At 42.3% G+C, this 26,313-nt stretch overlaps 2 protein-coding genes across 3 annotated transcripts in view; both read right to left on the bottom strand.

The window, feature by feature from the left end:
- crocc2 (ciliary rootlet coiled-coil, rootletin family member 2) overlaps positions 1-17,796 on the bottom strand; it is a 46,345-nt gene extending 28,549 nt beyond the window's left edge. For both annotated transcript variants that reach the window (XM_074636506.1, XM_074636505.1), the window contains exons 1-7: positions 17,454-17,796; positions 15,418-15,571; positions 15,164-15,279; positions 2,838-3,005; positions 2,660-2,743; positions 1,225-1,328; positions 7-151 (exon numbers count right to left, since the gene is read on the bottom strand). In XM_074636506.1, coding sequence (XP_074492607.1) covers positions 7-151; positions 1,225-1,328; positions 2,660-2,743; positions 2,838-3,005; positions 15,164-15,279; positions 15,418-15,571; positions 17,454-17,510 — 828 coding nt within the window. In that variant the 5' untranslated portion in view covers positions 17,511-17,796. The remainder of the gene's footprint in view (positions 1-6; positions 152-1,224; positions 1,329-2,659; positions 2,744-2,837; positions 3,006-15,163; positions 15,280-15,417; positions 15,572-17,453) is intronic.
- A 156-nt stretch (positions 17,797-17,952) lies between these two features.
- On the bottom strand, positions 17,953-26,286 carry klhl30 (kelch-like family member 30). Its single transcript, XM_074636511.1, has 8 exons — positions 26,149-26,286; positions 23,903-24,741; positions 23,614-23,803; positions 21,526-21,612; positions 21,247-21,402; positions 19,941-20,129; positions 18,636-18,781; positions 17,953-18,480 (listed from the first exon to the last, which is right to left on the bottom strand). Exons 2-8 carry the CDS (start codon positions 24,674-24,676, stop codon positions 18,232-18,234), a joined length of 1,791 nt encoding a protein of 596 aa, XP_074492612.1. The 5' UTR covers positions 24,677-24,741; positions 26,149-26,286; the 3' UTR covers positions 17,953-18,231.
- Positions 26,287-26,313: the final 27 nt, after the last annotated feature.

Genomic DNA, 26,313 nt, shown 5'->3' with positions numbered 1-26,313 from the left:
TCTCACCTCTTGCTCTCTGCGCAGACGGGTATCACACAAGTCGACGTCTTCGCGAGCCTTCCACAAGCTCTCTGTTAGCCCCTGGCTGACAGCGCCCGCCTGCTCTAGTTGTTCCCGCAGCAGAGAGTTGACTTGGCTGAGGCTGGCACACCTGGAAATAACAACAGAGCCCATTTGGCTTTTCTCCCCTGACGAACGACTGTCATGTCGCCCTACTATAACCTTTCCACAGCACCCAAACTCATCATCGTCATCCATATAGCCAGCATACCACTCTTAACATCTGTAGCCTTTAGATCCACCCTTGCCAACCACACTTACTGGGTGAACATGTGAGACAGTTTTATAACGTCTGTGTCAACTTAGATTTAATATCAACCAGATCTGCTAGTAGAGTCATTTATCAAAATGTTTACATCATTCTCACACTAAACACGCACCCTGTTACAGTAAAGCATGCCACATCGCTACGTTCGGTTATCTGTCCGAGAGGAAGCCAAGCCCATGTTTGCATGTATGGGATGATAATGATGGGTGTTTAAAGGGAGACGCAGTAATCCCGATAATAAGCGAAAACATAGTGCCGGTTGTAGACTTAATCTCTACATTGCACTTACATTACAAAGTGCTAGAAGGGATAGAGCTCGGTAACTCTGCAGAGAGTGATATTTTAGGCAGTAAAAATTGTCAGGTCTCTGCCATGGGCATTTCAAATAAAGTTCCATAACTATATAAATCATAGGGCATTAAAAGCTGGCCTCAGCTGCAGAGGTTGGCCCACACTTAATGTGAAGCCTCATTAAAATGCTTTGGAGAAGCGAGCCAACATAGTCCCACTAATTTTCTCTGACAAATTGGATACTGAGATTATCTGCCAAGGGCAGGTTCTGCCTTCTCCCTGCAGCAGGGGCAGGGGAAAACAGCAGGAGACCTCAAAGAACTGCTGGGAATATCTCTGGTCCGCACATTTCTCAGAAATATTTCGGCTTTCTCAACAAGAAACAGAGAAATAAAAAGCAAATTCTAACAGGTTTATCCGAGAATTTACTGCTCAAAGTCTGCATCCAAATAGCAACTCCCTGCTGCTCTAGATGATTTCTGCATTCCAGACACTTTTTCTAAAAACTCCCAAATATGTATTACTTACGAGTACAGAAGCTGTACGAGGTTTCTCTATTGGCTGGAGAAGCTGGCTACCTGCACCGCATGGTGCCCATCACTCACCTCTTCTGCTCCTCCTCCAGCTGAGCGCACTTATTCTGGAGAGCCATGTTGAGATCCTGCTCAGTCCGCTGATGACGCTGGGCAGAGTCCAGGTGGGCCTGCAGCTGAACACACACACCACCACCACCACCACCACCATCACCACTACTGGCATCCTGATAACACTTCAGTATATGGTAGCAGTAGTACATTAGCAGTTAACCAATATTTATAAAGCAACATAATTACAGTGGAAATCTGCTAATTCATTTTCTCTGTGGACACCGCTCAGCCAAGAATAATATTTGGATGAATTAAATATGTTTAAATAAAAGCACAAATCTTAATCACAACATGAAAAGTACACTACACAAGTTTACTTTTAGTTATTCATGATTCCTTTACTGCCATAGACTGTATATAAGAAGTGCACGTGGTAACCGTGACATCACCCATTGGTTTGTGGACTACGGTTTGAAGCTTCGAGTCCGGCATTTTGGCCGTTGTGTCAGAAAGGTAACCTGCAAATTGCAAAAACTTGCAGAAACTCTCGCGAGACCTGCTGACAACGACCTATCCGAATCTTAACCATTCAAGGTCAATGCTTAAGCTTAACTATTCAAGGTCAATGCCTAATCCTTAACATTTCGCGAGAATTTCGCAATTCGCACAATTTGCATGTTACCGTCTAGTCACGACCCATTTTGGCAGTCACCATATTGTTTTTTGACCGCCCCCATCTTGTTTTTTTTGCAACCAGAAGTGACACGAGAGGGTGAAGCTTAGTACAACCGAACAAAAGACATTTATAGGTGACCAAAAAGTTACAATTAACTTTCATGAACTGAAAACACACTGTGAAAGGGTTAAAGTTTTAAGACGAAAACACGGACAAGTAGCGACCTGTCAATCACAAGGTAGCCACGCCCTAAAGTATACCCTGCTTTATCATCTATTTTATTCTACATGGGACCATCATTTACTAAATGAACATCATGCTGTACTGAAGAAGACTTGAAACTAGCGATTGAGACCATAAACTCATGTTTACAATGTTTACTGAGGTAATAAATTAAGGGTAAGTTTCTCATAGACTTCTATACAATCAGACTTCATTTTGCAACTACAGGAGTCGCCCCCTGCTGGCTGTTAGAAAGAATGCAAGTTTAAGGCACTACTGCATTATCTTCGCTTTTCAGACCCGGAGGTCCTACTGTTCTCATGTCTAAATTAATTATAACTAGTTGAACAAAAATGTTTGCTCCCATTGAACAAGCATGAGCTTAACACTTTAACATTGTTTTGAATATTAGTGTAAATACTGTAACATATCGACGTTGTGATAATGCTGACTGGCCTCTGGAGGACCCTAGCAGACCCTTTAGACTTTGGACTTGAAGATTTATATCTAAGCAATACTGATTCTAGAAGGTGATGCTATACAGTCTGTACATACCAACAATCTCATCTTCTCAGACTCCGAGGTCTTCTCCAGCACCTGCTCTTCTAGCTCCCCACACCTCTTCTTGTACTGAAGAACCTTGTATAAAACAAACAGAAGGTGCACAGTTGAGCCAAAGGAACTTCATGTAACAATTTCTGAATTGTGAGGTCCATTTATTCACACAAGTCACCTTGGTCTGTAGCTTCTGAACAAGTTGGGCTTGCCTCTGCTGGGCCTCCTGGTATACTTGCAGTTTTTGCCTGTAAGCTCTCTCCTTGTTCTGCAGTTGCAGGGATCCTGGTGATACGCTGTCCTGGTCTGAGTCCACTGCTGACTGCAGCATCAGCATCTGATCGAGCTGGATGGAGTGGTAACAAATGAGTTGTAGCAAATTTGACAATGTGACAGGATATTGCACATTACAATACAAAGTATATAGATGCACTCTGCACTGAGTGACCGACTGCAATAAATCCTTACAAAGCTTATTGTATTCTGTTCTACTGACAGTGTTTCATAGTGGTGTGCTATGGTCATTTTTGCAGCTGTTGAGGTGTTGTAGTACTGGGCTGCATTGTACTGAACTCTACATCCATCGCACCATTCCCAAGGATTTATTGCACACCAAATGTGTTGCATTGCATTATATTATATGGGTGTACTTAAAGGGACAGTGTGTAGGATTTGGCGACATCTAGTGGTGTGGTTGCAGATTTCAACCAACTGAGTACCCCTCCGCTCACTCCTCCATTTCCAAGACTGTGGTAACGTGAGCCGCCGAGTGCAAAACCGTGGTAACGCCATTCCCCTCGCTCAGAAGCCAACCTTACCATAATAACATTACTTTAGGAGCAACGGAGGTCAGACGGCGGCTGGTGGTACCACGGTTTAGCACTCTTCAGCTCACATTACTGCAATTTCACAAGCCTGTCAGAGAACTATAGTGGCCTTCAGGTAACGTAAAAACGCAAAACGTTCTCTCTAGAGTCAGTGTTTGGTTTGTCCGTTCTGGGCTACTGTAGAAACATGGCGTTGCAACATGGCGGACTCCCTGAAGAGGACCCACTCTGTATGTAGATATAAAGGGCTCATTCTAAGCTAACGAAAACACAACGATTCTTAGTTTTAGGTAATCATAAACTAATTTAGGTGGCTGAAGCTCAGTGGGTTGAGCAGGTCGTCTTTTAACCACAAGGTTGGCGGTTCCCTGAACCCCAGATTGCTCCTTAGGATGGGTTAAATGCAGAGGTCAAATTTCATGTACTGTATGTACCTATATATGATGATTGTAATAAAGTTTTTTAAGTTTTACGAAAACATAATTATGAATATTATATTCCATTTCTGCTAATAGATCCCCGAAATGTTACACACTGTTCCTTTAACAAACTGGTAACTCAGTTTAACTCATCCTAATTATCTGGATATACCATCTGATTATTTGGTTGGACTATGTTAGCATTCAGACAAGTCATTTAGCAGATTTCAACAGTTCACTGTGGGTCATGTTTGAGAAAAAATAAAGTTAATGAACGGGAGCTTTGCTCGATGCATTTTTGAGGTATTCTTTTAATGCATCTTTATTCCAAAAAGAACATCTTACAATACAGCACTCTTGATTGGTCATTACTATCATCACATGATACAATGATATCAATACTGATGAGATTAAATATGTGCATAGTATTTCCCCACAGGGATAGAAACCCTGTAAAGGTTAACATGTAATTGACTAGACCAATCTAGAGACCCACGGTGTTGATTCAGCATGAGGACTGGATCAACAGTGGCTAGATTTAAAGATGAGCAGATGAGAGGTTACAGTATTAATGTCAGTTTATGGAACATCCAAATACAGTGCTGTATGTTTGTGTATCGGTGTTAATGCATGATGTCTGTATCTGTCGACTGCATCTAAAAACAAAGATACACAAACACACTGGTCTTTCTCCTTGTGGAATCTCATATCCTCATATCTGAAATCCAAATGTCCTGTAACCTCTCAACCTCACACAACCTAAACTCCCCCTGCACCACCCACTCTCTATCCTGGTGCCAGACACCCTGTCCTCACTAATACAAACCACATGGCCCTAGAGCACTACAACACACTGCGTGCCTCCAGCTGCCCTTGCCGACTTCTCATTTAAAAAGAGAGGAAGAGAGTTAGAGCGAGGGAGGGAGCCCCCTCCCCTGCAACACACTCCAAACCACCATCCAAGCCCTTCAAATCAACCCTGCGACCCACTCCCTCCCACCTCTCCTCTGTACCTCATCTCTTCTCTGGGTGCTTAATCTCTCCAGCAGGCTCCAAGAGAGCCAAGACAATAGTCTCACTGTTCAACACTGGACCCAGCCACTTTGCCACCATTATTAACACATTTTCAAATGCCCTTTTCAGATTTTTATACTACAAACTACACTAACGGCCATCATGCACTTGGCTCTGTGCTTTTGGTGTTTTTCTGTGAGCACCCGGAGAGCACAAAAGCTTCTTTTACTGCCCGTTGTTGAGGTGACAGCTTTAGGGACTGAGAAGGGAGGAACAACATGGGTGGAGTGTTTGAAACGCACACAACTGCAGCAGCTGTGTTTAAAGGGACTCCTGGAAACAGCTGTGTGTGGAGCTTTGGTGATTATGCATCTTTTCAAGTATTTTGGCACAACTATAGCAATAACACTGACTTGCTAACAAGCATGTACTTTATAAATACACCTTGAATACATGGCCGTAGCACACATGGTTTATTACAGCACATGAGCACAATCTGCAGTTGGAACCGTATAGAGAGCTCTAATGCTGTTATAACTTCAGGGAAAGGGACCACAGTACAACTGGGACCATACTGTACTACATCAATGTAAGTAATGAAAACACACCAAAACTAAATCAAACTCAACCTCATGAGAAGAAACTCATAAATAAAAAAGGCTCAGTTATTTCCACATATTTGCCCCCAGAGGAAGCATAGTCAACACAATGGCACACATGAACCCATTTGGGTGCATTGGTGCAAAACTGACTATGTTTACATGCACACTAATATTCCACTGTTATTCCAAATACGGGTCATGTAAACAGCATATTCAGTTGGGATATTCTGAATTAGGCCTTATTCCGAATGGAGCGTTTTCTGATTAAGACATGAGGGAGATGCCGATATTATTCAGGTTTTAGGAGCTTTCTTTGGACATGTATACAGCGCATATGGAATATGCGTCTTACTTGGGTTTTTTATGGCAGTTTGCAACACATGGCCTCTTGCCTGTTTACGGCCAGCTCTGTGCGTTGTACACAAACCAACTAGCCGACAGTTTGCAGAGATGCACGCCAAAAAGAAAAGCCCACATTTCTGGCCGGAAGGAGAAACACACCTACTTTTAAAAACACTATGAAAGACTTGGATATCAACAGGTTTTTGGAATTGCGCAAATATCACAATGCCGACCTTTTCAAAAAGGAGGGTTGAAGAAATGAAAGAGGGAGGCTGTGTTCGCGCGGTCAAACAAGTCCGTCACAGTAGCACAGTAGAGTAGTGTCGTGTGTAAACACTAATGCATCCTGATGCGTCCCAGACAAGGACGTAATATCAAAATACATCATCACAGCCATGGCTCTCTTTTTGTTCCTCCTTTTTCTCATCTCCAGTTGGTTCTCAAATCATGTAAGCTGGCTTTGTCCACGACGTCTGAAAATTTCGAAAAGCCCATAGAGATATATTGGTTATGTCATTTATATGGACATGAATATGTATCTTTAGTTTGCCTGGAACACGCCAAGAAATAGACCCAGCCTGTATTGTTTTGATTTCTTTTTCTTCTTCTTGTAATTTCCAGCAGACTAGGCATGGGAAGTGCATTGCTGCCTCCCGCCGTTTAAAAACAACAACGCATTCGGTCTTTGCAAACGGAAATAATGTACATGTTTATTTGCATATAGAGCGGGGAAGTGAAATCCGATCACAAGTGGTCACTCGAGACGAGACGCACGTGGAGACGCATTCTAATGCCAGGTGTGAACTGAAGTACTTAAAGCTGTGCACTTGTGATCGGATCACCCAAGACGCATGTTAATGAACAGTGTGAACAGGGCCTTTGACCACTGGAGTCCCTGTTTTGTTTGTATTGCACACATGCACGAGGATGTACACGCGCCCGCACGATCACCCGGGCGGCGCGACACACTGTCCTGCTCTCTGTTTCAAGCTGCTTCGGTGATCAGTTGCCGGCGGTAACATGCAGAGAGGTGTAGCAATGCACCAACAAGGGCAATGTAGAAGACTGCTAGCTAGTAAACAAGGATGTAAATAATACAGGATTTGAAATATTTTTTAAAAATTGGCTTCGTAAATGTTTCATGAGGAAGGAAGTACATTCAACCTCCCTAGAGCTGCAAGGTCATGCAAATACTGCAGTGCACTGTATATGGGCAAATTGTGACATATGTTATCCTATATGTATTTGTCCATATATATGTGTAGTTCAGTTCCATCACTGCTGTAGACTACGCCCTCCCTACCTTGCTATGCACTCAGTGACCAGGTGTCCCTGGCAACTCCTCAAAGTCCCCGCCCTGCCCTGTTGAGGAGGGTTGTTTGCACTTTGTCATGCATAGCTGCAGTGTGTGGGCTTCTCGCCAGCGCCTCGCCCCTGCCTGCTCCGCACACTACAGAGGGGACGCCTTTTTATTGTTTCTCCCCAGTCAGCTGTAAAGCAGGAGGCCGGAGGCTGCTCTGGATTAGCCATGCTCCGTGCAGGAAGCTCCCAAGAGGGCGCCATAACAATCTGTTGTGGAGACCCCCACCTTCACTGAACTCCCCTACATCACCAACTACTCCCTTGCTCTGCTTGCATCATTTAATCTCATCACCCTCATCTTCGAGTTAGTTTGAACTCATTGTTCTTTCCCAACACACCCATCCATCGGTGACTGTAAAAAGGCAAAAGAGAGGCGAGTAATCCCAGTCCTCCATCTGCCCTAACTCTGGGGCTTACAGGGCTTACTGGGGGCCCAGAAGTGTGCTCGCTGAACACCCTCGCTATTTACGATCGGCTTCAGAGTACAGCCCCCTAAAGTGGGCTGAGCCCAATCCCAATGTAGCCCGACTCTTTGAGGTCATCTACTGGCATTTTGCAATATGTTCAAGATGGTAAATGAACGTGCGTTTATAGAGAGCCTTTTTAGTCTTCCGACTACTCAAAGAGCTTTACACTACATGTCAACATTCACCCATTCACACACACATTAATACACTGATGGCAGAGGCTGCCATGCAAGGTGCCAACCTGCCCATCAGGATCTGATCTAAATACTTATTCACACACCGATGGCACAGCCTTCGGGAGCAATTTGGGGTTCAGTATCTTGCCCAAGAACACTTCAACATGAGGACACAAGGTTCCGAAGATCGAACCCGCTCTATCTCCTGAGCCACAGCCGCCTGCAATATATACTGTATATGAAAACAACTTTTTGTCATGGTATGTTTTATGCCTCCATATGGTTGCTATGCCTCCTTCTCTTTTTTACTTCCAAGTATCCGTGTCTTGAGCCCTGCTTATGTTTCCAAAGTAAAAGACTTTTCAGCCTCTTAAAATGTGCTTCGAATTAGCGTTTTATATTTCTTGATATTTATGATTTGTGCCACTCCTTGTATTGTCTCTTTTGATAAATATTTCAAACAACATCAAGGGATAATCTTGCTTTGATTCATCTGCCAACAAGCAACAAGAGAATCATTTTCAAGGCCCTTGCGGAGGCTTTGGTGTTCGGGCCAAAACTTGCTGCCTTGCTCATGTGGTAGATCACAATCCAATCCATTTCAGTTACCAAGTTGTGATTACAATATTCTCTCACTGACCTAATGTCACAACATTTGGCAATCTGATAACTCACCAGTTTATCTAATGCTTTTTTTTAATGTCTTGGAATTTGCTATGCATTTCTGAAGTCAATTCTCTCCTCTCTTACTGTATAACAGAGATTATTTTCCAGGCATATCCAGCATCTAGTCCACATCCTCAGTCCTATCTTGGACTAACCCAAAGCGAAATCTGGCCATGAGTGCACAGTCCAGCCAGCATGTGAAGGGTTACAGCTGCAATCGTTTTCCCTGGCTTGGCCTGGGCTCAGAGGCTTAATAAAGGGAATTAATGGAGTGCACTATCTGTCAGATTCCTAAACACAGCTGGAGCGGATGTCCATCGCCCCCAAGCTGCCCAAAAAACGTACTCTCCTACTTCAACAACATACCCGTTCCCCCCTTCCCCTCGCATTACCCCCTGAGTGCTGCTGACTCTGTGAAAGAGCCCCAGCTGATTGTGAAAGCTGTTTATGTATCATCGCTGACCGTAATTACACAATGTGGGATAACAAACAGGGAGAATGGAAGCGAGGAGGAGGAGGGAGCTGCTGTGAGTGTGTTACTATGGAGTGAACCTTCTGGATACGGGGACAGCTGCTGTGATGGCATACAGAGATACAAGTGATCTGTGTAAATACGGCCAAACTAATAATACACACTGTGTACTCACAAGCATGTGACTGGCCTTGCAGCACTTAACACAATGCCCCCCGGCAAGGACAACGCTGTACTAAAACTATATATACATATACAACTCAGTCAGTTCAAGACTTCACTTCTGATTAGATACTCTTGACATGTGAAAAAGAACTGAAAAGTGTGCTTAATGTTTGACTTTAAAGTCAGGTAACATGAGTAGCCCAATGTCAAATGTTGAAAGGGTTTAATGGAATACTTTCATCAAAAATTCAGGGCCGGGATGGGCTTTTAAGAATATTTTCTCTGGGGAAGGCAATTAATTTTTACAATTTCGTGATAGTTCAGAGAGTCAGACTTTGTGGCAGCGTTCCATTGAAACTGCAGCCTAAATGAATGGGTTTGTGCCAGCAGGAAAAACAAACTGGAACAGAGGGGGGTAACAGGGTAAAAGGGGACAGTAACACAATCCCTAAAAACAGACTTTATCTGCTCCGACTGTGTTTGACGGGGTTCTTAGGCGGAGACCCAGGGGATTCAAGATTTCAGAGGGCACTGGCAAACGGCAGTTGGTGTCAGAAATCATTCAGCAAGAGTTTATCTTTATCCAACTGACTGCCACACTGCGGTATTGTGCGGCCACTCTCTAAGTGTTCAGGCAGTCGGGTATAGATGTCTATGTCTGAGAAAATGCACACTGGCGGGGCTCCAAAAGCAACACAGAGGGTTCAGAATTCACCCCAACATGTTCTAAAAACCTCCCGAGGCCATCCAGCTCACAAACTGGGTCAAGGTTTATCCTGGTTCACGTGCAATTTTCTGGGGTCATCAGAGATCAGAGTGACTTAACAGAGACACAGAGGAAGGCTTTCAGAGTCCAGGTGTGACTTCACCAGTGTTGCGTTAACGGTCTTCTGTCAGGTCAGAGAGACTCAAGGAAAGCTTGGAAAAATGGGGATTTGGGATAACTACGTATGTTTCTCAACTGTCACACATTCAGCGGTGGGCCTGCTTCAGCTGACATTCTGACACTGTGAGAGTAAGATGGATTTCAGAAAGAAACTTGGGTAGTTGGGCAGCATATTTAGTATCATCTTCCCAGAATATATCTCAAAAGAGACAACCTTGTTTCAGACTGAAACAAATGCTTTAAAGGAATGGTAAACATTTTGGGAAGTACGATCCGATCCGATCCGATACGATACGATACGATACGATACGTACGGTTTGATACGATACGATACGATACGATAAGATACGATACAATACGATACGTACGGTATGATATCATTTGATACGATACGATACAATACGATACGATACGGTAGGGTACGATACGGTACGATACGGTAGGATACGATACGATACGATACGATACGATATGATACAATGCGATACGATGCGATACGATACGATACGTACGGTATGATACGATACGATAGGACAGACTACAGATGAGACAATAGAATACATACCCATCTCAAGACAGTTCAAAACAAGGGGATAGCACAGCACCATAATAAATAGTGTAAACATCAACATCAATGTGACTGCATGACATCGACATCGACATATTCATGGACAACAACATTACCACGATCCTCAGTACAACCACCAACCTAGTCATCAACATCAGATCATCATCATCATCAACAGTCATAGTTAGCGACAATGTTAATTAAAAAACTTCACAGCAGCAGGTACAAATGACTTCCTGAATCGCTCTGAAGGGCACCTGGGTATAACAAGCCTATTGCTAAAGGAGCTCTTCAACTCGCTAAAACTCTCTCTTTCTTGAGCTTCCTACCCTTCCATTTCTTCAAGGTCACATCTAACTAGTCAGGGGTCAAAGCCGATAATGGATCCTGCCTTCCTGATCAATATCAAATATGCCTATTCGCTCTCTTGACAAGAGTTAGATGAGGAGATTGAGCTACCGCCAGCAGTTGGTTAGCCTAGCTTAGCACAATGACCGGAAATGGGGGAAACAGCTAGCCTGGCTCTGCCCAAAGTTTAAAAAAAAAATCCACCAGCATCAATTCTAAAGCTCACTCATCAACACGTTATATCATGTTTGTTTAATCCGTATGAAAACTGAAGTGTAAAAATGACAAATGTTACAGGGGTTTACATGCGGCGGCGGGACTATCTCTTGGCCGAAAGAAGTGACTTCCTGGAGTCTTATACTGGCACCGTTGCAAGCAACCAGTGGCGACTCCATCGTCACCAAATCTCCTGGAAAATGACTAAAGCCACAACAATATGGTAATCTTGCTGGAGAAATCAAAGCCCATGGAGAAATAACCCCCTCCTGCTGCTGGCTTCAAAGTTGGCTTTGGTTTTGTACAAACTGGAATGAGAAATACCTGGTCACATTTCATCAACCTGATCCCAAAAGGTATGGAGCAAATTGGCCTGGTAGTAGTTATGAGGGCTGGTTGTTTGACCCATGGAACTGACAGGAGGGCATACTCCAGCTGTGAGCTGGCGACTGTGTAAGATGGCTGTTACAGTATGGGCAGGGCAATACCTGGCCCCCACCACACTGAGTGTCAGCAACACATGCAACCAAAACTGCTTAAGGGACACTATACTGCAGCACTCAGAGGAATGCACAGTGCAGAATTATGAGCAATGTGCAAATTATCAAGACAAATTTCAGTTACAATACTGTCGTTTCTTGACAGTAAAAGTAAGTTATTATTTCAAGACTGAGAAACATAATGGATGTAAATAGGGCAGGGCTATATCAATATTATTAAGAATCATTTTCTCATTTATTTGTTATGTTCTTATATTTTCCTTATTTATGTTCATTGCAACTAACTGTGTTTCACTCATAGACTGTATATAAGAAGTGGACGTAGTCAACGTGCATTTTGGCCGTCGTTTCCCTTTCCGTTACAGAACAAACATTCTACTTGAAGTGGACGTAGTCACCGTGACGTCACCCATTGCTTTGTGGACTGCCGTTTTGAAGCCTTGAGTTCGAAATTTTGGCCACCATCTTGTTTTTTTGCAGCCAGAAGTGACGTGAAAGGCTGGAGCTAAGTACAACCGAGCGCTGAAAAAGACATTGTTAGGTGACCAAAATGTTACAAATAACTTTCATGAGCTGAAAACACACTGTGAAAGGGTTAAAGTTCTAAGACGGAAACACAGACAACTCCCAAGCCGGACAACGTCGTGTTAGCAACCTGCCAATTAAAAGGTAGCAACGCCCTAAAGCATCCCCTGCTTTATGGTCTATTTGACTCTAAATGGAACCATAATTCACTAAATGAACATCATGCTGTATTGAAGAAGACTCGAAACTAGTGATTGAGACGATAAACTCATGTTTACAATGCTTACTGAGGTAATAAATCAAGTGAGCAGTAGGCTGGTTTTCTCATAGACTCTCTTCTTTTTGCAACCAGGGGAGTCGCCCCCTGCTGGTTATTAGAAAGAATGCAAGTTTAAGGCACTTCCGCATTAGCTTCACTTTTCAGACCTAGATTTACTTACAATTTGCCTGGAATTATCAATTTCAACAACGAGATATCAACATTATATGAAAACACTAGAGGCCAATGATTATTGAATTATTGCCCAACCCTACTCTTGAGATGTGATGGTGAATATGTACTTTCTGGCTCCCTTCTCAAGAGCAGATACTGATATGGGCCTCAAAACATGCTGACAAATTAAATGGATCATGTATATGTATGTGATATTATTCATTCAGTGATCCCTTCGGCAGTGAATGTTGAAGGAGAAAGCCATATGGAGGTAAGACTTACATTGGCCTAAACGTTACCTCCACACGGATGCCACAGCCAAGGCAGTATATTTGGCGCCTGGGGGATTGATTAGCACACTAGCATTAACATCACATTACAGCAAAGCTGCCGAAAAATCATGTTGCTTGGCAGGGAAAAAAATGTTGTCTCTGGAAGAAACGAGTCACAACAGGAGTCTGTCAATGAACCTCTTGACTTGTGAGACACCACCGGATAAAAAACATTCAGCTGCGTTAACAGTTATAATTTCTGTGATGAAAAAAAGGTAGATCTCGTGCTAACCTTGCACTCCTCCACACTTCAAATTGCTACTCGGTGGCATGGAATCAGATATCAGCAACACTTGCTCAGGTTTGTTTTCTGTTTAGTGCCATTTCACACATCTAAAAATATCAACAAAATAAATACGCTATATATATCTGCCAAGTTAATTAAGTTATATTTATAGCCTTGGTTTTAAAATAAGTTCCAAGAGTAAAGCAAGCAGTGGGTGTTCATTAGATTTAAGCAGCAGAATGAGGGCAGTGTTATCACGAATGGCTGCTTTGTGCACCATGAAAAATGAGCTTTTTCTTCGACGGTCTCAAGGGAGGAGGCCAGTGACCTTCACAATTTCCCCCCAAAACAGCAGCCGCTACATAGCGGGGGCAACCATGGGGGGGCTGTGAAGGGAGACGCCGGCCCTCGTGAGCACAGGGGGTCTGAGTCAACCTGAGCAGACCACAAGGAAACCCTTCATGAAGCACCCTCCCCTCTCTTATTTACACGTACAAACACATACACACACATGCATCCACACTCAGCCACCCACACACACACAATGGACGCTTACACAGTACTTACTGTAACATGTAAACTGTAATTCTACAGCGGTTAATTAAAGGAAAAATGTATGACATAAAATATGTGCTTGTGCCAAGTTACATTAATTAGAGTTTGCACATGTATATTACCAACTTCCCCCCCTCAGTTTCCACTACAGTACATGCAAAGCTGTTTCAACCTTCCCACACTGTTTGTTTGTTCAGCCCCAAAAGGCTTTCCCTGCTGGAAAGAGCGGTGGTACACTGATGTTTACTGTAACCATATTCCATTTCAAACGCATGCAGCTTTTTTGCAGTCAATGCTCTAGTGTGGCTGACCGTCTTGATCTCATCTCCAAACAAAACTGCACAAATTTACCATCTGCAGTATCACATACTCCAACTCCTGTAAGAGCTGCATTGACATCTGACATGATCAACAAAGTGTGCCAATGCAGCCTCAGTTAGAAAAAGTGTTAAAAGTGATAAAATCAGATTTTTTTCCCTTTCCGTTATAGAACAAACATTCTACTTGAAGTGGACGTAGTCAGCGTGACGTCACCCATTGGTTTGTGGACTGCCGTTTTGAGGCCTCGAGTTTAACATTTTGGACGCCATCTTGTTTTTTTGCAACCAGAAATGACACGAGAGGGTGGAGCTAAGTACAACCGAACGCTGAATTAGACATTTTTAGGCGACCAAAATGTTACTATTGACTTACATGAACTGAAAACACACAGTGAAAGGGTTAAAGCTCTAAGACGAAAACAGGGACAATGCCATGGAAGCGACCTGTCAATCACGCTCTTATGGTTTGTTTGACTCTAAAACAGACCATAATTTACTAAATGAAAATCATGCTGTATTGAAGAAGACTTGAAACTAGCGATTGAGACCATAAACTCATGTTTACCATGTTTACTGAGAAGTAGGCTCATTTTCTCATAGACTTCTATCCAATCAGACTTCTTTTTGCAACCAGAGGAGTCGCCCCCTGCTGGCTATTTGAAAGAATGCAAGTTTAAGGCACTTCCGCACTAGCTTCACTTTTCAGACCTAGATTTACTTACAATTTGCCTGGAATTATTAATTTCAACAACGGGATATCATCATTATATGAAACCACTGAAAGCCAATGATTATTAAATTATTGCCAAAACCCCACTCCTGAGATGTGATGGTGAATATGTACTTTCTGGCTGCCTTCTGAAGAGCAGATACTGATATGGGCCTTAAGTGAGAAGTAGGGTCATTTTCTCGTTGACTTCTATACAATCAGACTTCTTTTTGTAACCAGAGGAGTCGCCCCCTGCTGGCTGTTAGAAAGAATGCAAGTTTAAGGCACTTCCGCATTGGGTAGCAATGGGTACAACGAATGCTAAAAATATAAATAATGTTCCACCGCTTGGTCTTGACCTGTGTCACTCCTACCCTGTCTGTGAGATTGGTCTGTTTGACCCGAAGCTGGTCACGGTCCATCTGGCTCGGAGAAAGCTGCTCCCTCATGGCCCTGCTCTCCTCCACCTCACTGACCTCAGAGCTGTCACCTAGGATAAGGAAACAGATCATGCATGCAGAAGTGTCAATCTTACCACATTGGGTGTAATGATAACTGATTATCCAGCAAGGCAGATTTATTGTTTGTACTGCTTGTGTTCAGTTTGAATTAAAACTTTTTTATCTACCAGCTGGCTGCTCTGCCAGGTTGCGGGTGATGATCTGGCGGATGCGGGTGGAGACAGGCGTGGGCATGACACCGGACTCCTGTCCATCACCTCGAAGTGTCAGAGACCTCTCCCCTGAGCTGCCATCAGAGTGGAGCAGAGACTCCTCCAGCTTCTACAATCATACCAGTCACCCCAACATATCACATAACATGTGTGTTTGTAATTTTGTGTGTTTTTAAGGTCTGTTGTTGTTTATGTTTGTTTCCTTACTGTTTTATGGTCTTATTTTTAATATTTTTTATTCTTGTGAAGCACTTTGTGATCGTTTTCTCTGAAAGGTGCTACTTACTGCTACTTACATAACTGAACAGAAAAGGCCCAACTCATTGAGGATAGACTATGAGGACAACAGTGGTGGTCCACATTCAAAGTTTACGTAACTAAAGATTCAGAAGTATAAACACTAAAATGTACTTACTCAACAGTAATGGTATGCAGAATGGACCCTTTCAGAGATTCATTTATTATATATGTTATGTTACTGGATTATCATTATTGATTCATTACCATGGGAGTCATTTTTTAAATTGTAGCTACTTTATATAGTTTAGGGTATTTTAATTATAACAATGCATAATATTTCATATGTTTTGTATGAAGGTTTTTGATCTGTAAAGTAACTATAACTTAGAGATCAATGTAGTGGAGTAAAAAGTACAATATTTCCCTCTGAAAAGTAGTGTAACACATGTAGTGTGAAATGGCATAAAGTGGATATTTTTAAGTAAAGCACAGGTACCTACAAATTGTACTTATGCACAATACTACAGCAGTACTACTACTGCTAGTAGTAAATGTACTTAGTTACTCTCAACCACTGGAGAACAAAATGTACCGAAATCCTAACTTATCCAATAGGGTAATTTATTTACTTAATACCATTTTAGTACTGTGTTTGTAAGTTTTCCTTTCAATAGAGGTAGAAAGTAACTAAATGCATTTTCAAGTCCAAGTACTTATAAGTACAATTTGAGGTACTTGTACTTTACCTGAGTATTTCCATTTCCTGCTACTTTATGCTTCTATTCCATTAAATATAATCAACAAATACATTATGATGTATTATTATAAATTAAACTAATCCTCAGTATATGAAATAGTTAAAATTAGCTCTGGCTTTACCAGCTGCAACATTAAAGTGATGCTTACATTATTTAATCAATAATTATATTACAATTACAAAATATATGTTATTCTTGAGATGGTCCATTTTGTATAAAGGGTACTTTTACTTTTGCTACTTTAAGTATATTTCCATGCAAATAATTGTGTTTTTTTTACTCAAGAAAAATGGAGAATGCATAACTTTCTACACTGTTTTATGCTACTTTTACTAAGTAAAAGCTCAGTTATTCCACCACTCTTTTCACACCAAAACACTGACAATAACCTGATATCTTCAGGTGGAATTTCATTCATTCATTCATTCTCACTGTGCAATATCGTTTTACACTTATGCAATTTTGTTAATAGTCTGTTTATTGTCAATACTGTATATACAGATCCTTTTTTATACTTCCTTCTATTTAAATGGTTCATATTTTGTTACACTTTGTTTAGCTCTTTTTTACTGTGTTAGCTGATGCATCTTGTTTTCTGCACTATCCCCTTTGCTGCTGCACACTGCACATGTTCCCACTACTGGACTAATAAAGGAATATCATATCTTTTTCAATAGGCCTTTTTCCCTTTTTCAAGTTTTTTTTACTTGTCCCAGCAACTTGTATTAATAATAACTGTCCCAGTAAAGCCAGTAAACCATGACAGTGTGACAGTAAGACAGCACACACTAAATACCAGGACCCTGAAACCGAAGCAGCATAAATGGAGTTCAGCCATCTTTAATTGTATTTTCTGGTTTCCTACGTTGACATTTTAAAGTGTCCTCTGTGGGAAAAAAGCCTGCTGAAGCATGAAAGACGAGTTAACTAACAACAGCTAAAGTTAGGTTAACGTCAGCTAGCTTATAGTCACAGTTATAGTCAGTTACCGACCTGAATCACAGCCTCCAGTCTTGGTGAATGTGCACCTTGCTCCTGTTCAGAACTCATCGTAAAAGTGGCGCAGTTTTAACAACACAATGTTAGCTAGCTAGCTGGTAACGTTTCATTCGTCGTTCTGAGCTGGTACCTGCATACAGGACAAGGCTTGAGGGTTGAAAACAAATCACTGACACAACTTTTTAGACAAGAAACTTTAGGAGCGTCTGCAGGCAAGTCCCAGCCGACGTTGCCATGGCGACCACGCGCTTCCGGGCCGTTGCCATAGGAATAGAATGCTGGCTTGTGTGTTTCCATGGCAGGACCGACGCAATGAGCCAGGTTACAGGATTCCAGTGGGTTAATGATCATCAGGGCACTATAAAGGAAACGTGAACTGTGTTTCTCTCAGAGGACTTTTACATCTGGTTGACCAGGTAACACAGAAACACATTTTATTAATAATTTGAGGATTTCTAGTTCCAAACCAGTGAGGTACAACCAACACTAATAATAATATTCACTCTGCAAAGATTTAATGATTCACAAGCACCATTCAATAACACACAAAAAAGGAATTCCGATCTCAAACACGTGATACAAAGTATAAATAAACACCTGCTGAGCAGACAAGCAAGGTCCTAAAAACAACCAAGAGAATACCTGAGGATCATGTAACTAACTATTCTAGGGCATAATGACGTCCTGGGATAAACATTTGCATTGTAACATGGGAACATGTCTCTGCGAACTCCTTGACCCTGAGTGTAGTCCCATCAGGAACAAGAGGCCATTATGTTGCATCTATGGGGAAAAGCTCAGGCCACTGGGATGGATCTAGGAAGATGGTGCAGACTCCACTGTAGAACCAAAGTCTTGGCAGGTAGCCCTCCACCTCCCAGGTGTTGGCCGCTCGGTTGTAAACTTCCACTTCCACCCCGTAGTCCCCCTCCATACCTTTCCAATGGCCTCCAGTGACAAAGAGCTTCCCATCCAGCGATACCAGACCACCATTCTCATGGAGCATGTGAAGAAGCTGGACCTGGAAAGAGAGGAAATGTCAACGTACAGCTGAGGGCAAAATATCAGGAGAATGAAAACTGATTCGTTTAGCTTTTTGTCCTGTTGAATTAGCATTGATACAAGGGATTGTATTACTGTATTATGCCTATAGTCAGCAGTGATATCTGAGCCCACCTTCTGCCACATGTTTGCCTCTGGATCATAAGAGTAGACTTTCTTAGTGTTGTCAGCAACCAGATAAATAGTTCCATCCACACAGGCAGTACGAGGAGAGGACAAATACTTAGGGATGAAGGGTGAACATATGCTGATCCAGCTCTCTGTAAAAAAACAAACATGTAAACACACATATGATTGAGAAGAATAAAGAAAAGACAAATATCCATACTGAATTACAAATTATGTTTGGGTTCCTGTAAGGAAATGTAAAGAAAATAGAATGGCACTTCAGTCAATAGCTTTATAATGAGTCAACACAATAAGTGACATGACAATAAGGTTACACTATTAAATAAATCCTTTAACCACACATTTTGTGGAAAAAAACAACAGCTTTATCATCATCAAGGATTGATCAATAATGATAAACACTCAACTAAATATTTAAAGGGGACCTATTATGCTTATTCTCTGGTTCATACTTGTATTTGGGGTTTCTACTAGAACATATTTACATGCTTTGATGTTCAGAAAACACTTCTTTTTTTTCATACCGGGTGTGCTGCAGCACGTCTTTTCACCCTCTGTCTGAAACGCTCTGTTTGAGCTCCTGCTCCCCCCACTCTCAAAAAGCCCAGTCTGCTCTGATTGGTCAGCTGGCCTACTGCTGTGGTTGGTCAACTGAACCAAACTCTTTAGACTCTGCTCCAGCTCCACTCTAACTAGCTTTGTTTGAGGGTGTGCCAAACTAGCCGCTAGGCAAAAATGTGTTACTTGGTGACATCACCATGTTACAGAAGAAAAGGCAGGACTTCAAGCAAGGCGTTTCAGACAGTTCAGGAGCAGTGTGTCTGTGGGGGAGAGTAACTCCCTTCAGCGTGGACTTTGGGCTTTGTTACTTTGTAGACCTTTTACATGCACAAAAAACGTAATAACAAACTAAAGGAAAGAGAAAATCAAAAAAACATGATAGGTTTAAAAGACATGGGGAAAGAGAGCCTAATGTTGTAGCAAATACTAAGATATGTAGTTGTACAGTATGGCACTTTATCTCTGTAATTGCGTTGAAGGAATTGTACTATGAAGCAATAAATATTTGGTTGAAATACCATAAATAGCAAGTAAAAAAGCAATTAGAAGCTATTGGAAATGGAGCTAAACCAACAGGACTGCATAAATGAATGAAATATTCCAAATGCATTTCCAAAACAGCTTTTTAACTTGTTGTCATTTAATGTTACAAATCTCTTGCCAATAAAGATTTGGGTGAAAAAAAAGCTGGGTCCTCTGAGGCATGAGGTTTGCTTTGATCATCCTTACCTATAACAGGGTTGTAACACTGCATAGCCAAAGCGTTGTACTTCACAGCACACGAGCCAATCACATAGAGCTTCCCATGACACGCTGTGGCGGTGAAGTTAGTCACATATTTTAAGGCGGGGCACGTCAAGGCCCAGGTGTCGTTGTAAGGGTCATAATGCTCAACTTCAACACGGTCTGACGTGGTACCTAAAGGAAGGAAGTGTAAGTAGAAGGAGTGATGAGGTTGAATCATGCTCTCATAAATGTAAACAAATACTTACATTTAAATGCTGTTTAAATGCTGCCCTGTTCCTAGAACCATATTTAAAACTATTAAACCAGCGAGAAGACATGCAAGCAGATTCTATCTATCACTGTAGAGGTAAGTCATTAAAGGGATAGTTTGGGTGTTTTAAAGTGGGGTTGTATGAGGAACTTATCCATAGTGAGTGTATTACCTACAGTAGATGACGGTCGGTACGCCCCCAGTTTGGAGAAGCAGACAGGAGTTACCGCACGGAAGCAAAGCAATGTACTGCTGTGGACGGGCCGGCAGCAAAACATATTTTAGCCAACTAAGAGAAAGGCCACCTAATAAAAATCAATATCAGTTTAAGTGTACGCTATATTTAGAATATCTTTCTCGGTTTACCTTACGTCAGACAGCTGTGCGGTCTGTTTCCGACGGGGAACTGAAGCCTTATCTATGCTCTTGCCAAAGCAACCAGACTCCATTGAAAAAAACAGTAATTTTACCTTGCAGAACATGGGAGTTGCTGATCTACTGCTGCCTCAATCGGTCAGTTTGTTTGTGTTATTGTATGACTTTGGTTAGTTCGAATTCACCAAAGTCACACAATAGCACAAACTAAGTGATCCAGGCAGTGGTAGACCAGCCAACCCCCCGTGTTCTGCAAGGTAAAATTAAAGGTATTTTCAATGTAGTCTGGTGGCATTGACCAGAGCATAGATGGATACAATGGCTTTCATTGCAAGCAGGCATTTATACGTGTAAGAAGTTACAAACAGTCCCTTTAAGGGGGCCTTAAGGGGTCTAAAATAAGTTTTGCTGCCGGCCCCGTCCGCAGCAGTACATTGCTTTGCTCCCATGTTGGTACTCCTGTCTGTTTTTCCAAACTGGGGGCGTGCCGACCGCCATCTAATGTAGATAATACATTGACTATGGATAAGTACCTCATCCAACCCCACTTCAGAACACCCAAACTGTGCCTTTAAGGGCAGATGAGCTATTTGGGTTTGCCAAAGTTTTCCATTGCACTGCAGGTTTAAGGCACCACATGCAGGACTGTATTTATTTTCTCACCTCCAATGACGTAAATCTCCCCGTTGAGCGTTGCCGACGTGTGGTTAGTCCGAGGCCGGAGCATGGGTGCCACAGTAACCCACCTCCCCTCTCGTGTGATGTACTTCCAGGTCTCTGTGGTCGACCAGGTGTTGGTATTCGAACCTCGCGAGCCACCTTGTCAGACAGAAAAAAACACTTTGTTTTACATTCCTTACAAGAGAAGTGAGTTATGGGCAGAACCGTTTATCATTACTTCTTCTCCTTTTGCACCACTGTGTTGCATGCACTTTAACCCACCTGTGACATACACATCATTGTTCAAGGAGACCAGGGCGTAACCCCACTTGTTCGTGTTGGGGAAATTAGGGAGCTCGTGCCACTGTTCTGCAGAGAAAAAGAAAAGGGAGTTAAAGCTGGGGTAGGCAGTATATTTTTGGCATCATTGGGCAAAAAATCCATGAAAACTTTTCAGCATATTGTAATTCAAATCTAGTCCGTGACAGGAGACTTTGGCCAATCACAAGTCATTTCAGAGAGAGAGCGTTCCTATTTGCTGTTCTAGAAATACAGATACAGTATGTGTTCTCGTCCCTTCAGATAGTGAAAGCCTGATTCAATGGCAGAACATCCTGCAGGCAAAAGTTGCTATTACAGCATTAGCAACAGCTGCCCACACTACAAACTGCCCAAAGAAAGGAAGACAGAAAATATCGGCGAAGCGTTTCAAAGATGGAGAGAAAATGTTTCTAATAGTTTAGCCTTCTGCCGTTCAACCCCCCAGAACTCTTACCCTAGCCCCAAAAACCACAACACAGACATCACAATGGTACAACTGTACATTCACTAGATATTCTCAGAGCTAAACTAACTCTTCTGCATTGTCGAGTGAGCGCACGTTCACGTCTTGAGGTGGAGCGAGAGCGCGCGGTGTGAGTGAAGGCAAGCAGGCAGAGGAGCAGAGACTTCAGCCACACGCGAGTGCGCATATGCGAGCGCCCATGTGTCCCGACCCGGTACATTTATATGCTTAAAAAGTTACAAACTCCCTTTAAGACAAAAATTCTGATTTTTATTTTCATGAATAACTGTATTTATTATAATATAAATAAACATTGGTCCCTGATACTGTTGGCTTAAAGGTGTTTAGTCAGTTTCACTACAATTGACACTTTTATTAACCAATAAGTGCGGCTGGGCAGATGAGAAAGTGTGAGAAAGAGAGTTACAGGTGTGAAAAGTGTATTTCATTTGTTACCTCAATGCAGAAAATGAGGAAGGGCGCCAACCGACATTTGTTTTTTAAATTATTATTATTTTTTATTTTTTTTAGAAGGCAACCAGCGCCCCCCAGATGGTGGCGCAATAGTCGATCGCCCTCTATGACATATGCCTTAAGCCGGCCCTGGCTACAGCAGTACCTCGGGGCAAGCATCATTTACTCTCCATCTCTCTAATAGTTTAGCCTTCTGTGGGAGCTCACCGCTCTGGCGCAGCTGTGATGCAGCTGTGACGACTACGGTTAGAAGAAGACTAAACTATTAGAAACATTTTCTCTCCATCTCTGGAACGCTTCGCCAATATTGTAGCTTGCTAGAGCCTCGAATCACAGTATGTCATCTCAAAGGGCTTTACAGGCCCTCAAGTTTGCAAAGAAAACAGGACGGGAATTCTCCTAGAATTGCCACTATATATCGGCATCGGGATCACAATCATGCTCGGGATGATGTTTAAACTGAATGACTAGTACTCATACAGATTACTGTACAAAGCGTTAGGACAGAGAAGGGAGAGCTGTGGGATGAGGGCTGTATTTTCAAATTTTGGCTTTTTTTTTTTTTACTTGTCCAGAAAACTGCCTACCCCGGGGCCACTTGAATTACAATATCATATAAATGTTTTCACAAATACAGTATGCAAATGAAACTGTATACCAGTGAAACTGGGCAAAAACGCATACAAGTCCTCAAGGACCATTTAAATGATAGTTAAGTCAAAGTTAGGTCAAGAAAGAAAGTTTAAATGTAACTTTTCTGGCAGATCCCTCAACATTGTGGCTGGAGTTGTCCAGAAATCTTAGGGGTGAGATGCAACAATCTTTTCGCTAACACACCATATGAAAAACACAGCAGGGACGTCTTCTTCCAGCTCTGCTCAATAACACGCTCATTTGAGGAACCGAGAAGATGGTCCAACTTTGTCACATTCAGACCTCGTTCCCGCCGAGCCGTTTTTCTGTCAACACTACATTTAACGACCTACGACACATCTGCCAAACTGTTTCAAGGAGTCCGACAGATATTTCACAACAAATTTCTGTTGTGAAACGGATCCTGAACTTAAACAAACTTGACATTTTGATATGTGCAAAAAAAGCAATGTTTGTACTTGTCTTTGTGTTGTAGAAGGCACAGTTCCTGGGCAGCAGTCTCGGGTCTCTGTCCTCTTCATCGGAGTCGTCGTCATCGTCTGAGTCGTCCAGTGATCGACCACCCATTACCAACAGCACCTCTTGCAGGTTTGGTTGTGGGCTCAGAGAGTTGAGTCTGTCCGTGTATTCTGGTGCCGAATCCATCTTCTAGAAAAGTAAAAGTCATGATTGTTTTTTGGAAATCCACTCAGATTGTGCAAACAAAAGATAAGAGCGAAAAGAAGGAGGAAGTGTAAACTCACTAACCTCTCTGTGAATTTTTTCCACGGCCTCTCTGCAGCTGGGGGAGGCCTGCACCAGACTGTCCTTCAGTAGGGTGTCCGCCAGGTAGTCCAGGCTGAGGAGAGGGAGACGGGACAAGGTGAGGAGTTCAGTGAGGTGGCAGAGCCGAGACTCATTGTGGTGCCTGACCCATATCAGGATGGCCTCCACACGGGTGCACTCTGTCCGGATTTGTAGTCCTTCGTCGGACAGGCAGGCGACCAGCCTGTCCTTTCCCAGCAGGAGAAACTCCTCACCTTGTTGCACGGCCTCAAAGTTCTCCAAGAGGAAGGCCCATGCTTTGGCCATCACCTCAGGGCAGCCATGAATTGCCCCAAACTCCAGGATTCCCAGGCAGTTGGTCGCATCGATCTGGTGCTGAAGGTATCGGCTGCACACGGCCCTCACTGTCTGGAACTGCAGCTTGCTGGAGGTGCAGATCAGCCCCTCCACGTTGCTCTGGTTGATGGTCAGTTTGCCCGTGTAGGCAAAGTCCAGCAAGTAGCCGAGTATATCAGGATCGACATCATGAAGCTCCACGCGCGCAGCTATGCTCTCCACAAAGTCCCCCGAGAACATGCTGTGGAAGTATGTGCTGCAGAGGGCCAGCACGCCGCGGTGACAGGGGAAGTCCCGACCGCCTGCACTCAGCGTTACATCCACCAGTTTGGGGTGAGAGCAGAAGGAGCGCAAGCCCTCCAGAATGCTCTGAGGATGGGAGGCCAGGCAGTAGTCCAGGTCATCCACATTGCGCACCATGGTCAACTTCAGTAGGTCAAATCGTCTTTCAGCAGGGACGGTCAAAAAATGAGTTGACAGCTTACCTGCAAGTGGAGAAAAAAATGCATAAATATGCAGAAGAAATCATGTCTAATTATTCTTCACAAATTATCAGCAATAATGTCATCATGGAGTACAAAATCTTATTCCAAAACTATTTTTAATTTTGCAGGCCTGATTAACAGGATTTTTAAGTAACTGCATCATATAGAGAAACTGCATCTTCACCTGTAGATTGTAGGTGGTCTACAGGAATAGTTTGTCATTTATTACTTACAAAAAGGGGTTTATGATAGGACTGGGAGATATGGAGAAAATCAAATATCACAATCATTTTGACCAAATACCTCGATTGTTGATAAATAATCATCAGTAATGTGGATATAATGACTAAGTGGGCAATATAAAAGCAAATAATAGAACAGCTACAATAGTTTGGTAAGATTAGAAAGTCACATCACTTTACTGTAATGCAGCCTTTAAAGGTCCCATATTGTAAGAGAGTGAGATTGTCATGTCTGTTATAGTATAAAGCAGGTTTAAGTGCTATATAAATACTGTGAAAGTATTGAAATGTCCAATATACGGAGAAATACACACAGCCCATATTCAGAAATTGTGCGTTTGAAACAAGCCGTCAGGATTTCTGTCCATTTGTGATGTCACAAATATACAATATTTAGACCATTACATGGTTTTAAACGTATTGCAGTGTATGTAAATGACATCAGCTGACAGGAAGTAAACATGGATCCAAACTGTTACCTAGCAACGTAATTCCGTTGAAATGAGCTAAAACGGAGCGTTTCAGACAGAGGATAAATACAAGCATATTCAGGCAGACAGTATGAGGAAAATATATATATTTTTTTACATTATAGCATGTAAACATGTTCTAGTAGAAACACAAAATACAAGTATGAACCTGATAATGAGTATGATATGGGGCCTTTAAAACCAGGAATAGACATTTATAAGACACTTTATGCCATATTACGATATTACAAAATCCAAAATCAAAAGAATATCTAGTCTCACATCACGATATCGATATATCGATATATTTCCCAGCCCTAGTGTATGATAAAATATTTTTCTTTGATTTTACAATGCATGATAAAATAACTTGTTTTTGTACAATGGTGCAGATACAAAAGGCCTAAAAGGGAATTGAAGAGACATTTTGAGTCTTAAGTTTAGAACTTAGTTCGAAAACAGTTTTTCCTCTCTGACCTTTCTGATTTGAGCAGAAAACACATGTTGTTCCTTAACTGTCTTCTTAAGTATGGCATCACTGTGTTGTTACAAGGACGACAAAGTACTTTTGGCTCATGATTAGTATGATATACTGTAATAATATGACTCTAATCTCCCCTGGGGCCAACAACACATTACATTTCCTGTCATGAAAATATTGCAAAATGAAATAAGTAAACCAACAACAAACTCACCACAGAAGCAGAGAATGGAAATAATGGCTCATCCTTCCAGTAAAAAAAGCTGTTTTGTAGCTGAGAGGCCGGTTAGATCAACATGGAGCGGGCAGCATGGCAAAAAGCGTTTGCCAAGTCATTGGGACGGGCTGCTTGTCTTTCAGTTATTTTTAGGCCTGACAG

This window comes from Sebastes fasciatus, chromosome 5 (assembly GCF_043250625.1).
Source record: "Sebastes fasciatus isolate fSebFas1 chromosome 5, fSebFas1.pri, whole genome shotgun sequence".
Taxonomy (NCBI): domain Eukaryota; kingdom Metazoa; phylum Chordata; class Actinopteri; order Perciformes; family Sebastidae; genus Sebastes; species Sebastes fasciatus.
The sequence above is the reverse complement of the archived record's forward strand: the minus strand, read 5'-3'. Positions and strand labels throughout refer to the sequence as shown.